The 14,277-nt window shown below is 48.9% G+C and overlaps 1 protein-coding gene across 6 annotated transcripts in view; it reads right to left on the bottom strand.

Annotated features, from left to right (window-relative positions):
• Nucleotides 1-14,277, bottom strand: part of NRP2 (neuropilin 2) — an 88,519-nt gene that overhangs the window by 40,570 nt on the left and 33,672 nt on the right. For all 6 annotated transcript variants that reach the window (XM_005484146.3, XM_005484145.3, XM_026791638.2 and 3 more), the window contains exons 6-10: nt 12,323-12,492; nt 11,126-11,281; nt 2,652-2,796; nt 2,009-2,358; nt 752-896 (exon numbers count right to left, since the gene is read on the bottom strand). In XM_005484146.3, the coding sequence (XP_005484203.2) occupies nt 752-896; nt 2,009-2,358; nt 2,652-2,796; nt 11,126-11,281; nt 12,323-12,492 (966 nt within the window). The remainder of the gene's footprint in view (nt 1-751; nt 897-2,008; nt 2,359-2,651; nt 2,797-11,125; nt 11,282-12,322; nt 12,493-14,277) is intronic.

Raw genomic sequence — 14,277 nt, forward strand, 5'->3', positions numbered from 1 at the left:
CCGCTGGCACTGCAAAGTTAGCATCAGACCAAATGACCCTTTGGGTACATTTTTTGCTTTTGGGGCTGAAACTGTGGAGAAATCAATCACCACTAAACCTCAGAGGGTCAGAGGCACAACCTCTACTGATCCCAGTAAGTGTGTGAAGTTAGTTTTCATCTCTGTATTAAAAATGGTGGCTGAAAGGCATACTACGTGTGAAAAACAGGTGGGTAAAAGTGACCAAGTTTCCTGGGTCCTAGGGATGTAGTGTTAACTTCCCAACCTTGTCTGCAAAAAGGCTTCCACGTTGGGTTCAGTGAGAGAGGGACTGTTGTTTTTACAGCAAAGCCTTGTTGTGGCAGCTCAATATACGAAGTATTGGTCACTGCAACTCTGCTTCTCCTCCTACTTTTTGTCTTATTATTTGGACTAAAAAGCCCAAATGTCCTCTAACATAAGAGGCTGTGAAAGACTGCACAATGTCCAGGTAAAAGATCTGAAAGGAGCTGAGGACAAATTCTGCTTGGGGCCCTGTGTGAAAACTTGGAGTCCAAACATTGCTGCTGCATCCTGCATCCAGGCCAGTTCTTTTCAAGGTGGAAATAAAAGGTGGGGCCAAGCCACCATACAGGCACTGCCTTCATGGCTGCAGCCTCCCTGCCACAGCATGGCCGAGGCAGGACAGCAGGAAATAACCTGAAGTTTGCTCCTTGCTGGTGTAGTGCCTGGCCCCAGAGCAGGCAGCGGGCAGAGGGGTAGGGGTTCCTACCTGTCCAGTCACAGCCCAGCACCTCCAGGCGCATTCCTATTCCCGCTGGGGACCACCTCTCCGGGTGCACTCGGATGTACTGGGCAGGAACAGGGTCAAACCTCCGGACTTCAGGGATGTCGTAGTGAATGTTGCCTTCAAAAAGCTACAGAGAGAAAGAGAGAGAGAGAAAAGGCAAGAGATGTGTGCATTGTGAGCATTTCACATGCTCTCAACCAGACTTGATATTTTGGGTCTGGCAGAATGTGGCCACAGTCTGAGTGACCCCAGGCCACTGAGCCCGGCTGAGCAGAAATTGGGCGGTTCCTTCTCGGTTTCAAGGGGACCAGCCAGGCTGTTTCTGAGAAACTTGCACAATCTCTCCTGGCCTCTGCTCAGAATCCAGGGGTTAGATTCTGATCCAAGCCATGCAGGGGAAGCCTAGGGAATATCCACTAAATTGACATATAAATGAGATCAGATTTGTCCTTAGTAAATAAAGAAGCTACTGCATGTTCTAGGATGGTGTAAATGGCTGGTTTTCCTCACAGTCCAAGTACTGGTGTTTTTCAGCTTACATGAACAAACTAAAGTCTGTGGGGAATAAACAGAGGGCTATAGATAGCATCAGCCCTCATCTGAAGGATCAGGAAAAATTAAAACCCAAATTTTAGGCAGAGGAGTATGCATAAAAACAGAACAGGCAGTAGCAGAGAATTTATTTGTTCCTCAAGCCCCCAGCCATCCCCTAGCACTAAGAAGAAAGATTATGGGGAACTCCAATGATAAAGAAAAAATATGGGGAATTTCAGGGTCACACCAGTGTGACAAAGGGACTTTAGATATAGAAAATTTCCAAAAGAGAATTTGTGATTCATCTTCCTCTTTCAGAAGTGCACACACAACAGCCACAAATTTTCACCTTAAAATATGTACTTAGTTCATGTAAAACATAATTGTTTTACACAAAACAAAATAAAACACACCATCTTTTGGACTCTGACCTGCAGGAGCTAGGAGAAGCAGCAGGTGATGTCCATGCCTGATCCACAATAGAAAATGGAAAGAAATTGCTATCCCTGGGGAAAGGTGGAACTTATGGCCACCAGTACAGGTTTGGAGTAGCACCAAGAGACACAACCTGGGATTTCATAGTGACAGCCCCAAGCTCCCAAGGTCTCTGTGGGAGAGGACAGCCAACTTCCCAAGACCCCATCAGGCAGACTGAAGGAAGTGAGAAAAATATCCTGTTTTGCAGCTGCTCCAGGCAGTGCCTACCTTGGCTTGCATTGTTTTGGGGTCCTGTATGAAGTCCCAGTCCTTTCCATTCATGCTGTAGGCCACCTTAAACTTCTTCACAAAGGATCGGGACTCAGTGGTGGTCACACTGTCCCCTCCACGAGCCCCCTGGATAATGACGCCTTTGATGTTCTTGGGGACACCAAGGTCCACCTGCAGCCACTCCTCCCCAGGCTGGGCCTGGGGCACGCGGGGAAACCAGCCCGAGCGGCTGCTCACCAGGCGGGCCATGCTGGGAGACCAGTCATAGCCTCTGATGGAAGAGGCAGAGATCTGTGAGTCAGGAATGAGGCCAGAAAGCATTCCCAGCAGGTTGGAGCAGGGTGAATCTGCAGGGAAGGAAAGGCCATGAACAGTCAGGGTCATTGAAGAGAAGTGCTCATGGTTCTCCCTCCAGCATTAAGCTCTGGACACTAAACCAACACCAAAGGGCGTTTCCCCCTCCCTCCAGGAGCTGCAGTCCTGTCCCTCCAAGCGCATCCCTTGTGATGAATGCCTCCATGCTAGTCAGTGTCACCATTGCCACCACAACCAGCCATGAAGTGGCAAGGGTCAGCCCCCTGGGACAGGCTGAAGGAGGGACAGAGGAGCACTGAAGCCAGGGAGAGGAGAGGACCCTCACCAGTGATGCGGCAGCCGTACAGCTCCAGCCTCAGGGCGATGCCGTTGTGCCAGGTCTGGGGACGGATGCGCACGAAGCGTGTGAGCACTGGGCTGTGGATCTTGTTGAGAACCACCTCTGTGGCATCCTCATTGGCCTGAAATGTCTGCAAGGGAAGGGAGGCACAAATGTACATTTGCACACACTGTTACATCCTCACCAGATAAGCAGTCAAAATAATCTCAGCAGGGAAAACCAAGGAAAAACTTTCTGGTCAGGGCCAGCCTCCAACCAGAGCAAGCACCAGAGGCCAGCAGGGACATGTGAGCTGCTCATATACCACAGGACAGCATGGTGGATGGACTCACCTACCAGGCAGGAGGGCCAGGAGCTTTCTGCCTGACTGCCTCTCACAGCACTTCGAGAACCATGAGCACCTCAGACTATCCGGCCCCAGCTGCTTCAAGCTTGCCTCCAGACCTAGATCTGCTCCAGCACAAGTGACAAGATGCCCCCAAACAGGCTGACCCCCTGATGCATCCTTACACTGAGCTCCACCTGGGAACATCACGTGCAAGCAGTGGTGTGAACAGGAAGGGTGCACCTCTGCCTGGGGTGACAAGCTCTGCCTCACTCAGCCCCTTGCCTTTGCCTCTCCTGTGCACATGCAGCCTGCCACATGGAGACAGCTTTTCAGGAGTTTATGATCCCACATGGTATGAAAAGGCTGCTGCCTTACCAGATGGCCATAATCAATAACTACCAGATGGATGTTAGATCCACCTCTTCTGCCCATTTTTTTAATAGGCTGGACAAGGACTGGATACATGTGTTTCTATTTTAGGCTGCAAAGCCATAGTGGGAAAGAAAAGGGAGGGAAAGAGGAAATACCCAAGGGGAGGATAATTTTCAACCCTTTCTCTGCCCCAGCATAAAGCACCAGAGCTCACTGACCAAGGCTGCAGGCATTGCCTGCTTTCACTCCAAGCACTTCAGGACAGGGCTAGACTATCCTCCCATCTCAGCTAGGAACCACATCCACACTGAGATGCTGGCTGGGTTCTTCTGCAATCTCCCGCCATGTGTATGTGTACTAAGCACAAGAGTTCCCAGTAAGTTTATCTCAGGAAAGCAGGACAGTGTAATCTCTGCCACCAGTCTCTTGTGGGAGGCAAGAGTCAAACATCTGAGGACAGAAGAAGGGGTGAGGCAGTATCCTGGCCCCTTGCCTTGAATAGCAGCTAGGAAGCATTTTGTGAGCCTCCTGTGGCTCTAGGCTTGCTGATGGCACATGTAACTTCTCTTCTCCCAGGATCCAGCACGGCAGGGTGTGCAGAGGGTGCTTACAGGGCTGTTCATGGCATCCCAGCTAGCTCTGGGCTGCCCCTGCTCATCGCCATCCACTCCTTTAGCAGTGGATGGAGCAGCCACTGCACAGAGGGAATCACTTGCAAATCTGGTTGGTAATTGGGATGAGGGGTTGATGTGAGCTTGAGCAGAAATGCTAATCTAGAGAATATATTTCATGCTGCTACCGTTTAACAACACAGCATGGTTTATGTGTTTTTAATATCCTATTTTATCCTGTCTGACCTCACTTCCCATCTTTTTCCTTGCTCAGCAGACACCAAATACCCTTTTTTTCCAGCAGGAGGGCTATAAGAAGAGTGGTTACTGTGAAACACTCTCCAGGCATATGTGTGTGTGCCTTGTAAGCCTGCAGGCACAGACACACAGACACACACACAAACAATTTTAAAGGATATATTTCCACACCACAGCAGAGCCTTCAGCTTTATGCCAACACAGAAGCTGACACACAACACCTTATCTCTGAACCTAACACCGGAGGACAGGAAATGTTTATCTGAGCCAGTGCAACTATTTTACCATAAGGGGCAGCGTGTCAGGTCAGACCAAAGGTCTCTCTGTCCCAGAGGATGGCGCTTAATGCTGGCCCCAGCAGATGTCCAAGGGCACCAAGTCCAGTCTTCTCCTGGCAACCTCTATTTGCTTCCCACCGTCAGCAGTGTGAAGACTCCATGAGCCAAAGGTTGCATATGGACCAGCATGTTTAACAGTCACTGACGAGGTTTGCTGCTCTTTTTGATTTAACATGTTTCAAGTTTTGTTCTTTTTTAGCTCACTTCACACATACAAGCATCAGGGGCCAGAATCCAAATTTACACCAGCATAATTTGTTGCTGACTTCTGCACAGTCAAGCTTGACAGAAAGCAGAAGCAGGACTGAGCCCAAAAACTTTATCACTGCTATAGGCATCACTGAAAACATCTCTTAGATGACCTTGGTCTCAATTACTTGCTTCCAAGAAGAGCAATTTCAATTCTGCTTTGTATTAAGAAATCAGCAACTTACTCAAGCTAGATCACATTCAACAAGCTATGAACTCTGAATCTGGGCCATGACACTCCAGACTGCCAGCTTGTGAGGGCAGAATTGGCACCTGACTTCCAGCTGTGCTATCAGCTGCACTGGTAGGATCATCTGTTCCATTGAACCTCGCTTCCAAACAGCCCCAGCTGATCACGGCAAGTCATTGCTTGGCACCCTGTTCAGCATAACACAGAGGGGCCACTTCCAGAGGGCATGTGCTTGCTGCTGCCAGAGACTTGAGGTACTCCCACATGCCTGCTCTTTCAGGCTCCTTCCCAAGGGGAAATGCATTGTGAGCCTGCAGGTCCTGATGCTGCTGACCAGGGTCTGACCCTGACCGTCTGGTTTCCCTGTACTGAAAATCCTGACCCCAGAGCCCCAGCACACTGTGGAGAGAGGCCCATTGACTTCAACAGGCTCCACATCCTGCCTCAAATTAGCACTCACAGCATAGGAAGAACTAGCAAGAAAATGTGTGAAATTGGGAGTGCCAAGAAAGCAAAGATTTCTTCCCTCTCTACCAAAATAGAACATTGCTATTCCTCCCGTCCTATCTGCTTCCCATCCCACTCAGCACATATTTTGAGCCAAGTCTTCGAATGGTGTAAATCAACATATCACCATCGAAGTATAAGAAGTCACAGTAATTTACACCAGCAGAAAAAAAAATACCTGGCTGTGATCTAGGGAGATAGATAGATAAATACATCTACACTCAGTGGAGAGCACACATGCCTATGCACATGAACACACACTGAAGGATGGTGGAGCCAGAAGACGAATGGGAAAACCATTAACAAATTAAAAGCACCTTCCAAGAAACAGTCAAGGGAACTCCCTTTCACTGCTGCATCAAAGAGCTGCCCATCTTTTCCTCATACACTGTATGTTTACTTCTGTTTTAGTCCAGACAGCAGGTCTGCATGTGAAATTAAATTGATAATCAATGAGAGCTGACCTGCTTAATTAATTTGCTGCAGAAACCAAGTGGTTAGGGAGAGGCTGTAAAAGTAGGGGACATGATGTCTAGGCTAGAGGAGGACTGCAAAAGTTTTCTGTGTGCATACACATGCAAGATCCACAGCAGCATTTACAAGTTGCATTTCTGATATGTTGGAACCATCATAGGGTGATGGGGGGGATTGCTGAAGCTACATTAGTTCCAGTGGATATGGGAATTGTGCCATTGGCAGCTTGGAGTGAAGGAGATGAAGGACAGGGAGACAAAAAGTGCCATGAAGTTGAAGAGGCAGCGAGTCAGGGAGTGGTTAAGAGATAACCTCTCTCTTGCTTTATTTATTATGCTGCTTGGCCACTATGCAATTTCTTGGGGTGCTGAAGAAAGTGGCCAAGGGAGGAAGAGGAAAAGGCCAAGGACAGCAGCAGCCCTGCCTTCATCCATACGTATGTGTCTCTTTGGACCCACTAGATTTACTGCAGGATTATGTTACTCCTGTGGAGACAGAGCTCTGGAACAGAGCATGCTAACAGGATTAGGGCTTCAGGATTTAGACAGAGAAGCATGAAGGAGAAAAGTAGGGGAGATTATTTTCCTTGTCAGATAGGGAAGGCATAAAATGGGGCATGCTTGATGGTGGGAGGATTCTGGCTCAAGTGGAGGGTGGATAGTTCTGGATTTATTAAATCCAGGAACAAGGAGTTAAAAGAAAAATGATACTTGGCAACACTTAACAAAGCACTGTGTCTGGGCAAGGCACACTGTGCTGGGCTGGGCTTGCCAGCTCTGTGTCTTTGAGAGGCTCCACTCAGATTTGGGAGTCATCAGGGACACGAGGAGTGGTGCTATGCTAGCCTGCAAAGGAGATAGCGGGCCCAGAAATACAAAGCTGCAGCCTTGCTAGGAAATCCAGGGCTGTAATTCTCCCCAGGTACTGCACCAAGGGTGAATGCACAAGTCTGCCTTTGGCAAAGTCTGATGTCTTTGTCCTGTCTGCGAAAGCAGCAGAAGCAGGCTGGGACCTGGATGTTTCTGGGCAAATCCTCTGCACAGAAACACTTGTGGCCCTCTGGCTCATTGTGCCAGCTTTTCCTTAGTTTTCCAGATAAAAAAGCCATGGGAATGAAAGCTTTTCTCTCCTTCCTCAGGTGAGTAAATACAGGAGACCTAAGAACTGAAAAGATAGAGGAACATTCCTAAGGGAAGGCACAAAGAGTCATCCTCAATATTCACTGCCAGTACCAAAAACCTCTGATGTTCCCAGCTGCAGTGTACAGCTGAGACACTGCTCCTTGCAGCAATTCAATCTTTGTGTAGCTACCACCTGAAATGCCACTCAGGAAAGTTAACTAATAACAAGAACAAAACCATCTAAATAAGGAAGAAATGAAAAATACACATCAGCTGGATCTTGCTGCCATTCCTCATCCATTGACTTCTACAGATTCTGAAAATTTACACACAGAGCAATGGAGGCAGTGAGAGCAGCACTCATCATGGCCCAAACCCACTCCAAATCCTGAAATCCATCCCCAGTCCCTTGCCACACCAGATGATTCCTATGAGCTCATCTCCACAGTTACTAAGATGGAGCGGCTCACACCACATGGGAGCTGGAACCCAAGATGCTACAAAGAAGGAAGAGGATCAAAATGGATGAGAGCTTGGTTTTCTGATAAAATCCTCATAGTTGAGCCTGTCCAAAGAAAATGGTCAAAAACAAAAGGTCAAATCCTGCCAGGTGCTCTTTTCCTTCCTAGGGTTCAAGAAGAGTTGTTGTTTTCTAAAGACATTTGCAAACCATTAGATAAGATCTCGGCATGCACACCAGGGCTGATGCCTGGAAGATAACCTCAAATCTCAGAGGCCATCAGCCAGGTCCCAGGTCCCAGGAGGTGGAGGAAAACAGAGTGGGCAAGAGCCAGAACAGCTTTTCTGCAGCAGGGTTGGTTTGGTCCTGTCCACTGGCAGGGGCATGCTGGTGAGGATGGCACATTGTGGTGGCCATTCTGCTCCCTGTCTCCCCTCTCAGGGACACACAAGAAGACAGCACAGAACCTCTGGCCAGGTTGCTGGGTAAGCCTCCCACCCTGGCCCCATGCCTGAGAGAAAGATGGAGCACCAGCCCCTTGACAGGGGGATGTCTGGGCCAGGCTTTGTGGGGAGTGGGCTGCCAGGAAGGAGGAAAACCTAGCAGGGATGGGGTGGGAAGGGGAGGGAATGTGTGGAGCTCCACTCCTGCCAGCGGCCCTCCCACTGCCTCCCCATCCCAGAAACACAGCAGTGCTCGGCACGGAAACAGCCCAGCCAGCCCTGTCTGCTGTGAGCACATATTAATCACATTTTCCGCTGCTCCATCCTGCCTTTCCCGTTTCCCTTGCTGCTGAGTGCCAGCAGCTGGGGACTCAAAGGTGAGCCATCACATTTGCAGGGAAACACCCTGGCCCCACTGTCATCTGAAACACCGGAGGGAGGGGAAGTAGGGGGCAAAAGAGAGGTGGTGAGAGCTTCCCATCCTCTGCAGGGAGCATCATCCCCTCCCCACCCCCCTGCACTTGCTGGTTTTCTCTTGCATTAGCTCCCTGATGAAGATGTGAATGTTAGCTGACCCGCCTACACGTGGCAGAGCACTGCTTTTGGCCCACAGAGCTGGCAGAAATTCCAAGCAGTGTTTGGTACACCCCATATGTCTATGTGTTCATGTGCATATATATGTGTGCATGTGCAGATATACATATGTGCATATATGTATGTGTCTATATATATATATCTCTGCATGTATATAGAGAATGCCTGTCTGGCCACACCTTCCCCTCCCCTCCCTGCTCCTCATGGCACCAAATCAAGCTGCGGCAGACTTGATGAATCCCTTTGGCATGGTTTGCTCCAGCGCTGCAGCCCGGGCTGCACCGAGCTCCGCACTGATGCAGGGAGGGAGCTGCACCCCGAGCACAGACATCACAGACATCTGGGAGCTTGCTTAGCACAGGAACAGCAGGATTAGTGTGGGCACGGAATGTGGGACCAGCGCCCCCCCGGCACCCAGTCTGTGAGCAAGGGGCCTTGGCCTGGCCCTGCTGAAGCTCAGCAGCTGGCAGCCAGTTGTTTGGCGGGGCAGGAAAGCAGTCACCCGGATGCAAGGGGTAGGCGAGCCACCAAAAAGCAATTACCTATCCTCCAGCCTTGGGAGGTGTCTGCTACATGAAGGCCAGAATGTGGGAATGAATAGATACTGGAACAGAGGAGTAAAAAAGAAGAGGTTTGATTTTTCCACTTTTTTAATGAAAAGAGGAAACAGAGTAGAAGAAAGCTGACAGAAACCAAGAGCCAAGTCCTGAAATGGTGACAATTCAGATGGTTGCAGGATTGTTTTGGATTGACACCAGCCAGGCCTTAGGGTCTTGCTGGAGCAATGTAAATTGGCTGAGCAGCACTGAAACCAGTCATGCTGTCCTGCTCCACCCTGGCTGAGGATGCAGTGTCCAACACCCAGGACTGCAAAAATGGGATATTTATTCTCCTCTGCAACTAAAACCACCTTCCAGGCCAGATTTCTGCTCCAGCTAAGACTTTAAAAGGTAAATTTATTGCCCGTGGTTATTTGGAACACTGAGCTGTGTATATAGCTCATCTCTCTGCCCAGCATGATGAGTATGTCCTGCCTGACTCAGCTTACAGAAAAGGTCCCAATGAGACCCCAGACTCACCTGGGGTGAGGAGAGATGGCCCCGGTTCACAGAAAGGTCTGCTGTGACCAGTGGGTCCTGGGAGAGCCCAGAAGCTCCACACCACTGCATGGGCACCATGTCAGGGCTGTATGTGAGCTCTGCCATGAGCTACTGTCCTGGAGCCAGCACACTCGGGATCTGGGGGAGCCCAGCTGAGGATCCCCTATGTGGGGCCGGACTGCCCTGTGCCTCCATTTCCCTGCTTCTAAAATAGGACTAACACTCCTTCACTGGCACATGAGGAGCTTAAATACTCCAAATATTGCAGGTATGAGACCCTGATAGGTACCTCTGCACAGTGAGGACTCATTCTGGGAAGCAGAGGGAATTTGAACCTAAGACACACTTGTGGGGAAGGGGAAATCACACAGCCCGGAAGGGAAGGAAATGTCTGGATGAATCCTGGACAAGGCAGGCTACTGCATTTCGTGCCAGCAAAGGGAAGGGACAGCTAATTTAATAGAAGTGCTGAGCAATCAAAAATGACTGGGACATGTGTGTGGGGGGAGGTGTGTGGGACCCAGCCCGAGTTCACACGGACACACTATGGCACATCAGCAGGGAGCACCTGAACACAACAGCAGTGCTGGAGGGTGCCACAGAAGAGCAGAGAAGCACTTTCTTGAGGCACCCTTAACCAGGGAACAACCACACGATCAAAGCAATAGACAGAAAAGCCAGCCTGGCACCATGGCTACCCTAACCCTCCTCTCCATACAAGTCCCATGCAGACCACTCCAAGTTTATCTTTCCTGGCCACACACCAGCATCCATATGGTGTGAAACAGATGAACACCCATATTTACCCTCCTTCCTCCTTGCTCCCACCTCTGTGGGTGTCCCAGAAACACAACAAGAGCATGCACAGCTCCCAGGGCTCAATGCACCCATTCTGACCATGCCTGCTTAGCACAGATCTCACAGCTCTGGCAGCCTGAATTGTTTCTCATTATTTATTGCTCATTTTGTTCTCTGGGATGGTGCAATTGCCTCTTAGGATTTGTGCCCTTTCATTTCCAGGCCTCAGTAACTCCTGAACTACAGTTTCATGTGGTTTTGTGATTGTTAACCCAGCATGCAGACGGATCTACGACCACAAAAGCTCAATGAATCTTATATGGCAAAACACAGGCTGTGAAAACATTTTCTCCTTCATTTGCAGTCAAAGAACATACTCTCACCACCACGAAAGATGCAGCAGCAGCCAGGTTTTCCAAGGAATAGTGTTTCCTCATTGCTGTGCAGAGGGGAAAGGACTATTTCTGCTCAGAGCATCATCAGTCTTTTAGCCATCATCAGAAAAAGGGTCCCTCACAGATTAAACCCTCTGGGCCTGCAAAATCTCTGTTCTCTTCCCTCTTGTTGGCTGCAAGATTCACCAAGGTGCAGGAAGAAGAGACAAAAAGGACATTACCTTGTGGTTTTTCCCGTGTCTGTACATCATCCAGTCCTCCCCATTGGTGCTGACCTCCAGCTTGTAGGTACGCACATAGTAGCCCTTCTGGGTTTCTCTTGAGATGGCACCCTGTGTGGCAATGGCTGTGAGCACAGTCAGGAATTGGAGGTCCACCTTGCCAGGGGAAAAAGGGACAAGAAGGAGAGTGGTGACCACCTGAGACTCCAGACTGGCTAGTTAGTTCCTCTCTCTGTCTCTGAAAAATTAAGACGTGCAAATTCAGCCTGTCTCACTCTCTGTGGGTGCACAGTTCAACATCCACTGTGCAACAACCCTTGCCAGGGCTGACTTCAGCAGGATAGAACCCTGGGACAAGAGTAGCTAAGGATCTTGATGTCTGTTTATATGGGACCATCACAAAGCCTTCTTCCTGCCTCAGACCAAGCAATAGGATCTGCACAGAAGTGCACATCCATTAAAGCAGGACAGATACTGACTTTTTCCATGTAAAATAAAAGCATAATATCCAATTAGCAAGTGCTGCAGCTCTTGGTTTTGCCCTGCTGGATTTTTTTCCTGTTTGTTTTACAACATGGGTTGAGAAAGGTCAGCAGAGCTGGCTTAGTAGCCCTGCCATGAATGAAGAATGAGACGTCTGCTAGAGGCAATGACATTCAGCACCTCCTGCTCGTAGTGCCCTTTAGCAAGCAGTGTCTCCCGGCGATGTGACACAGCCAGAAGCTGTGTGTGGACACACTGTGGCTCTAACCAGCTCCCAGGGAAAGCCTTTGCTCTGTCAGCCCCCCGCCTGACATCAGCCCGCTCACGCTCCCTGCATCGCTGATGAGATAAACATTATTCCAGTTGTTTTTCTATTCACCCCCTGGAGACTTTGGTCCTCAGGCCAGTGGTGGAGTCAGTGGCCCTTGTAAGTGGCAGAGGTCTCTCAGTCTCTGTCAGACTGATGGAAAGTCCATCGAGGTTTGGGCAGAAAGGAGGGGCTGGGAGAGAGACAGCGGATGGAGTCAGTCCTTGTGCGGGCAAGCTAATGGGAGAGCCAGCCTGCCGCATTTCACCAGGCACTGCAGCTCCCCTGCTGCTTGCTCCCCCTGAGCCAGAGGCAATAAAAAATTCAACAGCCCTTATGGTCACAGGTCAGTTTAGGAGTGTGACACTCCATTTGGTGGGGAAGAGGTGAGGGGGCTGGAAAGGTACCTGGAGGTACTCTTTGTTGCTGTCTACGTTGGGCGTCCAGCCGTTGTCATCACTGTTGAGCCGGCTCTGCTGAGGGGTCCATCGCCCATCCGAGTAGGTGGAGGAGGCACTGATCTGCATGTTGGAGATCCTGCCAGACTCCATCCCCAGAGGCACATTGCACTGAAAGTCTAGAGCAGACACACACATACACAGAGATTGGTTTACACTCTCAGTACTTCACCCCCGAGTGAAAGGCAGCCCTGAACTAATCTCTCCAGCTAACCCTGAGCAAAGCTGCCTGTCTGGAAAGATGAACAGATCTGCACCATCTTGCAGGTTGTGTGTGTTCACAGATGGCACTGAAAAATTATAGATAGGGCAGCTTTGTGTTTGCATGGCCCTCTGAACACGAATACAGTCTGGATCTTTGTCCCTTTCTCCATCTTCTTCACCTTTGTTCAGTTTTGACACAATTATGTCCCTTGCCTCCCTCCATCTCCACCAAGATGTTCCAAGTACCCTTGCCACAAAGCTCCTATTTTGAAGGCTGTAGGTGAAATGTAAGCACTGACAAAGCAAGGAATACAGACAGACACATTAGGAGGGTGCTTACTGTTGCCAGCAGGAACATCATGGATTGGAATGGGCATCTCTAAAGGTTTTGTGAGAATGTGAGAGCAGGGATGCAGGTGTGTTTGTGTCTGTGTCTATCTGCATGCACTGTATGTGGTATCAGGCCCATAGGGATTAACCAGACAAGATTATGAAAGACACTGCTATGCTTTTGTTTGGATCTCCTCACTTCTAAGGCTTTAGAAGTCACAATTTATGGCACAGCTCATCTATTTTATAGCAGCTGTCCTGTAGAAACAATACCAAAGAAAACAGTGGTAGAAAATACTGCATGGTCCAAGAGTGCTTCTGCTGTAAACCAACGGGGCTCCACCAAACTGCCTGTGTTTTTTAATGTGGTCAAATCAGCCTTGGATGGAAATGATGGGCCAAGTTAGGACGTCAGCGCTATTACTAAACTTTCATTTTACACCACTATAAAGGAAAACAGGTCTGGCACTTTCACAAAGGCTCTGGTGCTTGATTTCTCAAGCTTTGTGTTCAACATTTTATTTACAAATCCAGATCAGAAAAGGGAATAAAGAACAGATCAACTGAGTGTGGCAATAGGTAATGGTGAAGAGCTCATGCTTATCTGTAGCTCTCACAGCCTCAGCAGTAACGCTGCTGCCCTGGTGCTGCACAACCCCTACTCTGGGCTGCTCTCTGTCACAGGCTTTCAGCGGCAGGTCAGGGACTCCCTGTCTTTCTCTGGGACTGAGAGTTGTCCTGGAGGCTCCTTGTGTTGTATCAGAGGTTCACTGTGAACAGAGGTCAAGAACAGTAGTTCTGAGGCAAAAATATCATGGGAAAACAAATGGAATCTTTCCTTGTCTATGTTATCATAAAAAATCAAAATGCTCTTCATTCTCAAAACACACAACTTATTTCCTCTCTCCATATCAATTTACCTCCCTTATTAAGGGTTATAAAATAAAATTTGGCTTGAAATTCTTAGAGCTTTAAGCAATCTTTAATTAGACAGCCAAGAAATTCCAATTTGTGGTTTGGGACTGTGAATTTCTGGAAAACTAGAGAGAGAGAGAGAGCACATATTTTTCCCCATGTTTTAATGAATCTGCTGCACATGCTGGGCTGAAGTCTTCCCCTAAATCCTTTGGGCTCAGTATATACATGAAAGATGCTGACCCAAAAGGTACTGAAAAGACTTCATAAGCAAGTGAAAAGTCAAGAAAAGGTCAGAAAGTCAAATTCTTGAAATCTTACTTCTATCAAAATAGAGAAGAGACCTAAGTGAAACTGCTGTGTGCACTGCTGGTGGAGAACCAGTCCCTGGACACACTTCTGCCTGCTTTACTCTCACATATGCCAAATGAAAGATGGGAAACACAGGGGACACA

The sequence above is a fragment of the Zonotrichia albicollis genome, chromosome 10 (genome assembly GCF_047830755.1).
Source record: "Zonotrichia albicollis isolate bZonAlb1 chromosome 10, bZonAlb1.hap1, whole genome shotgun sequence".
NCBI classification, from domain to species: Eukaryota; Metazoa; Chordata; class Aves; order Passeriformes; family Passerellidae; genus Zonotrichia; species Zonotrichia albicollis.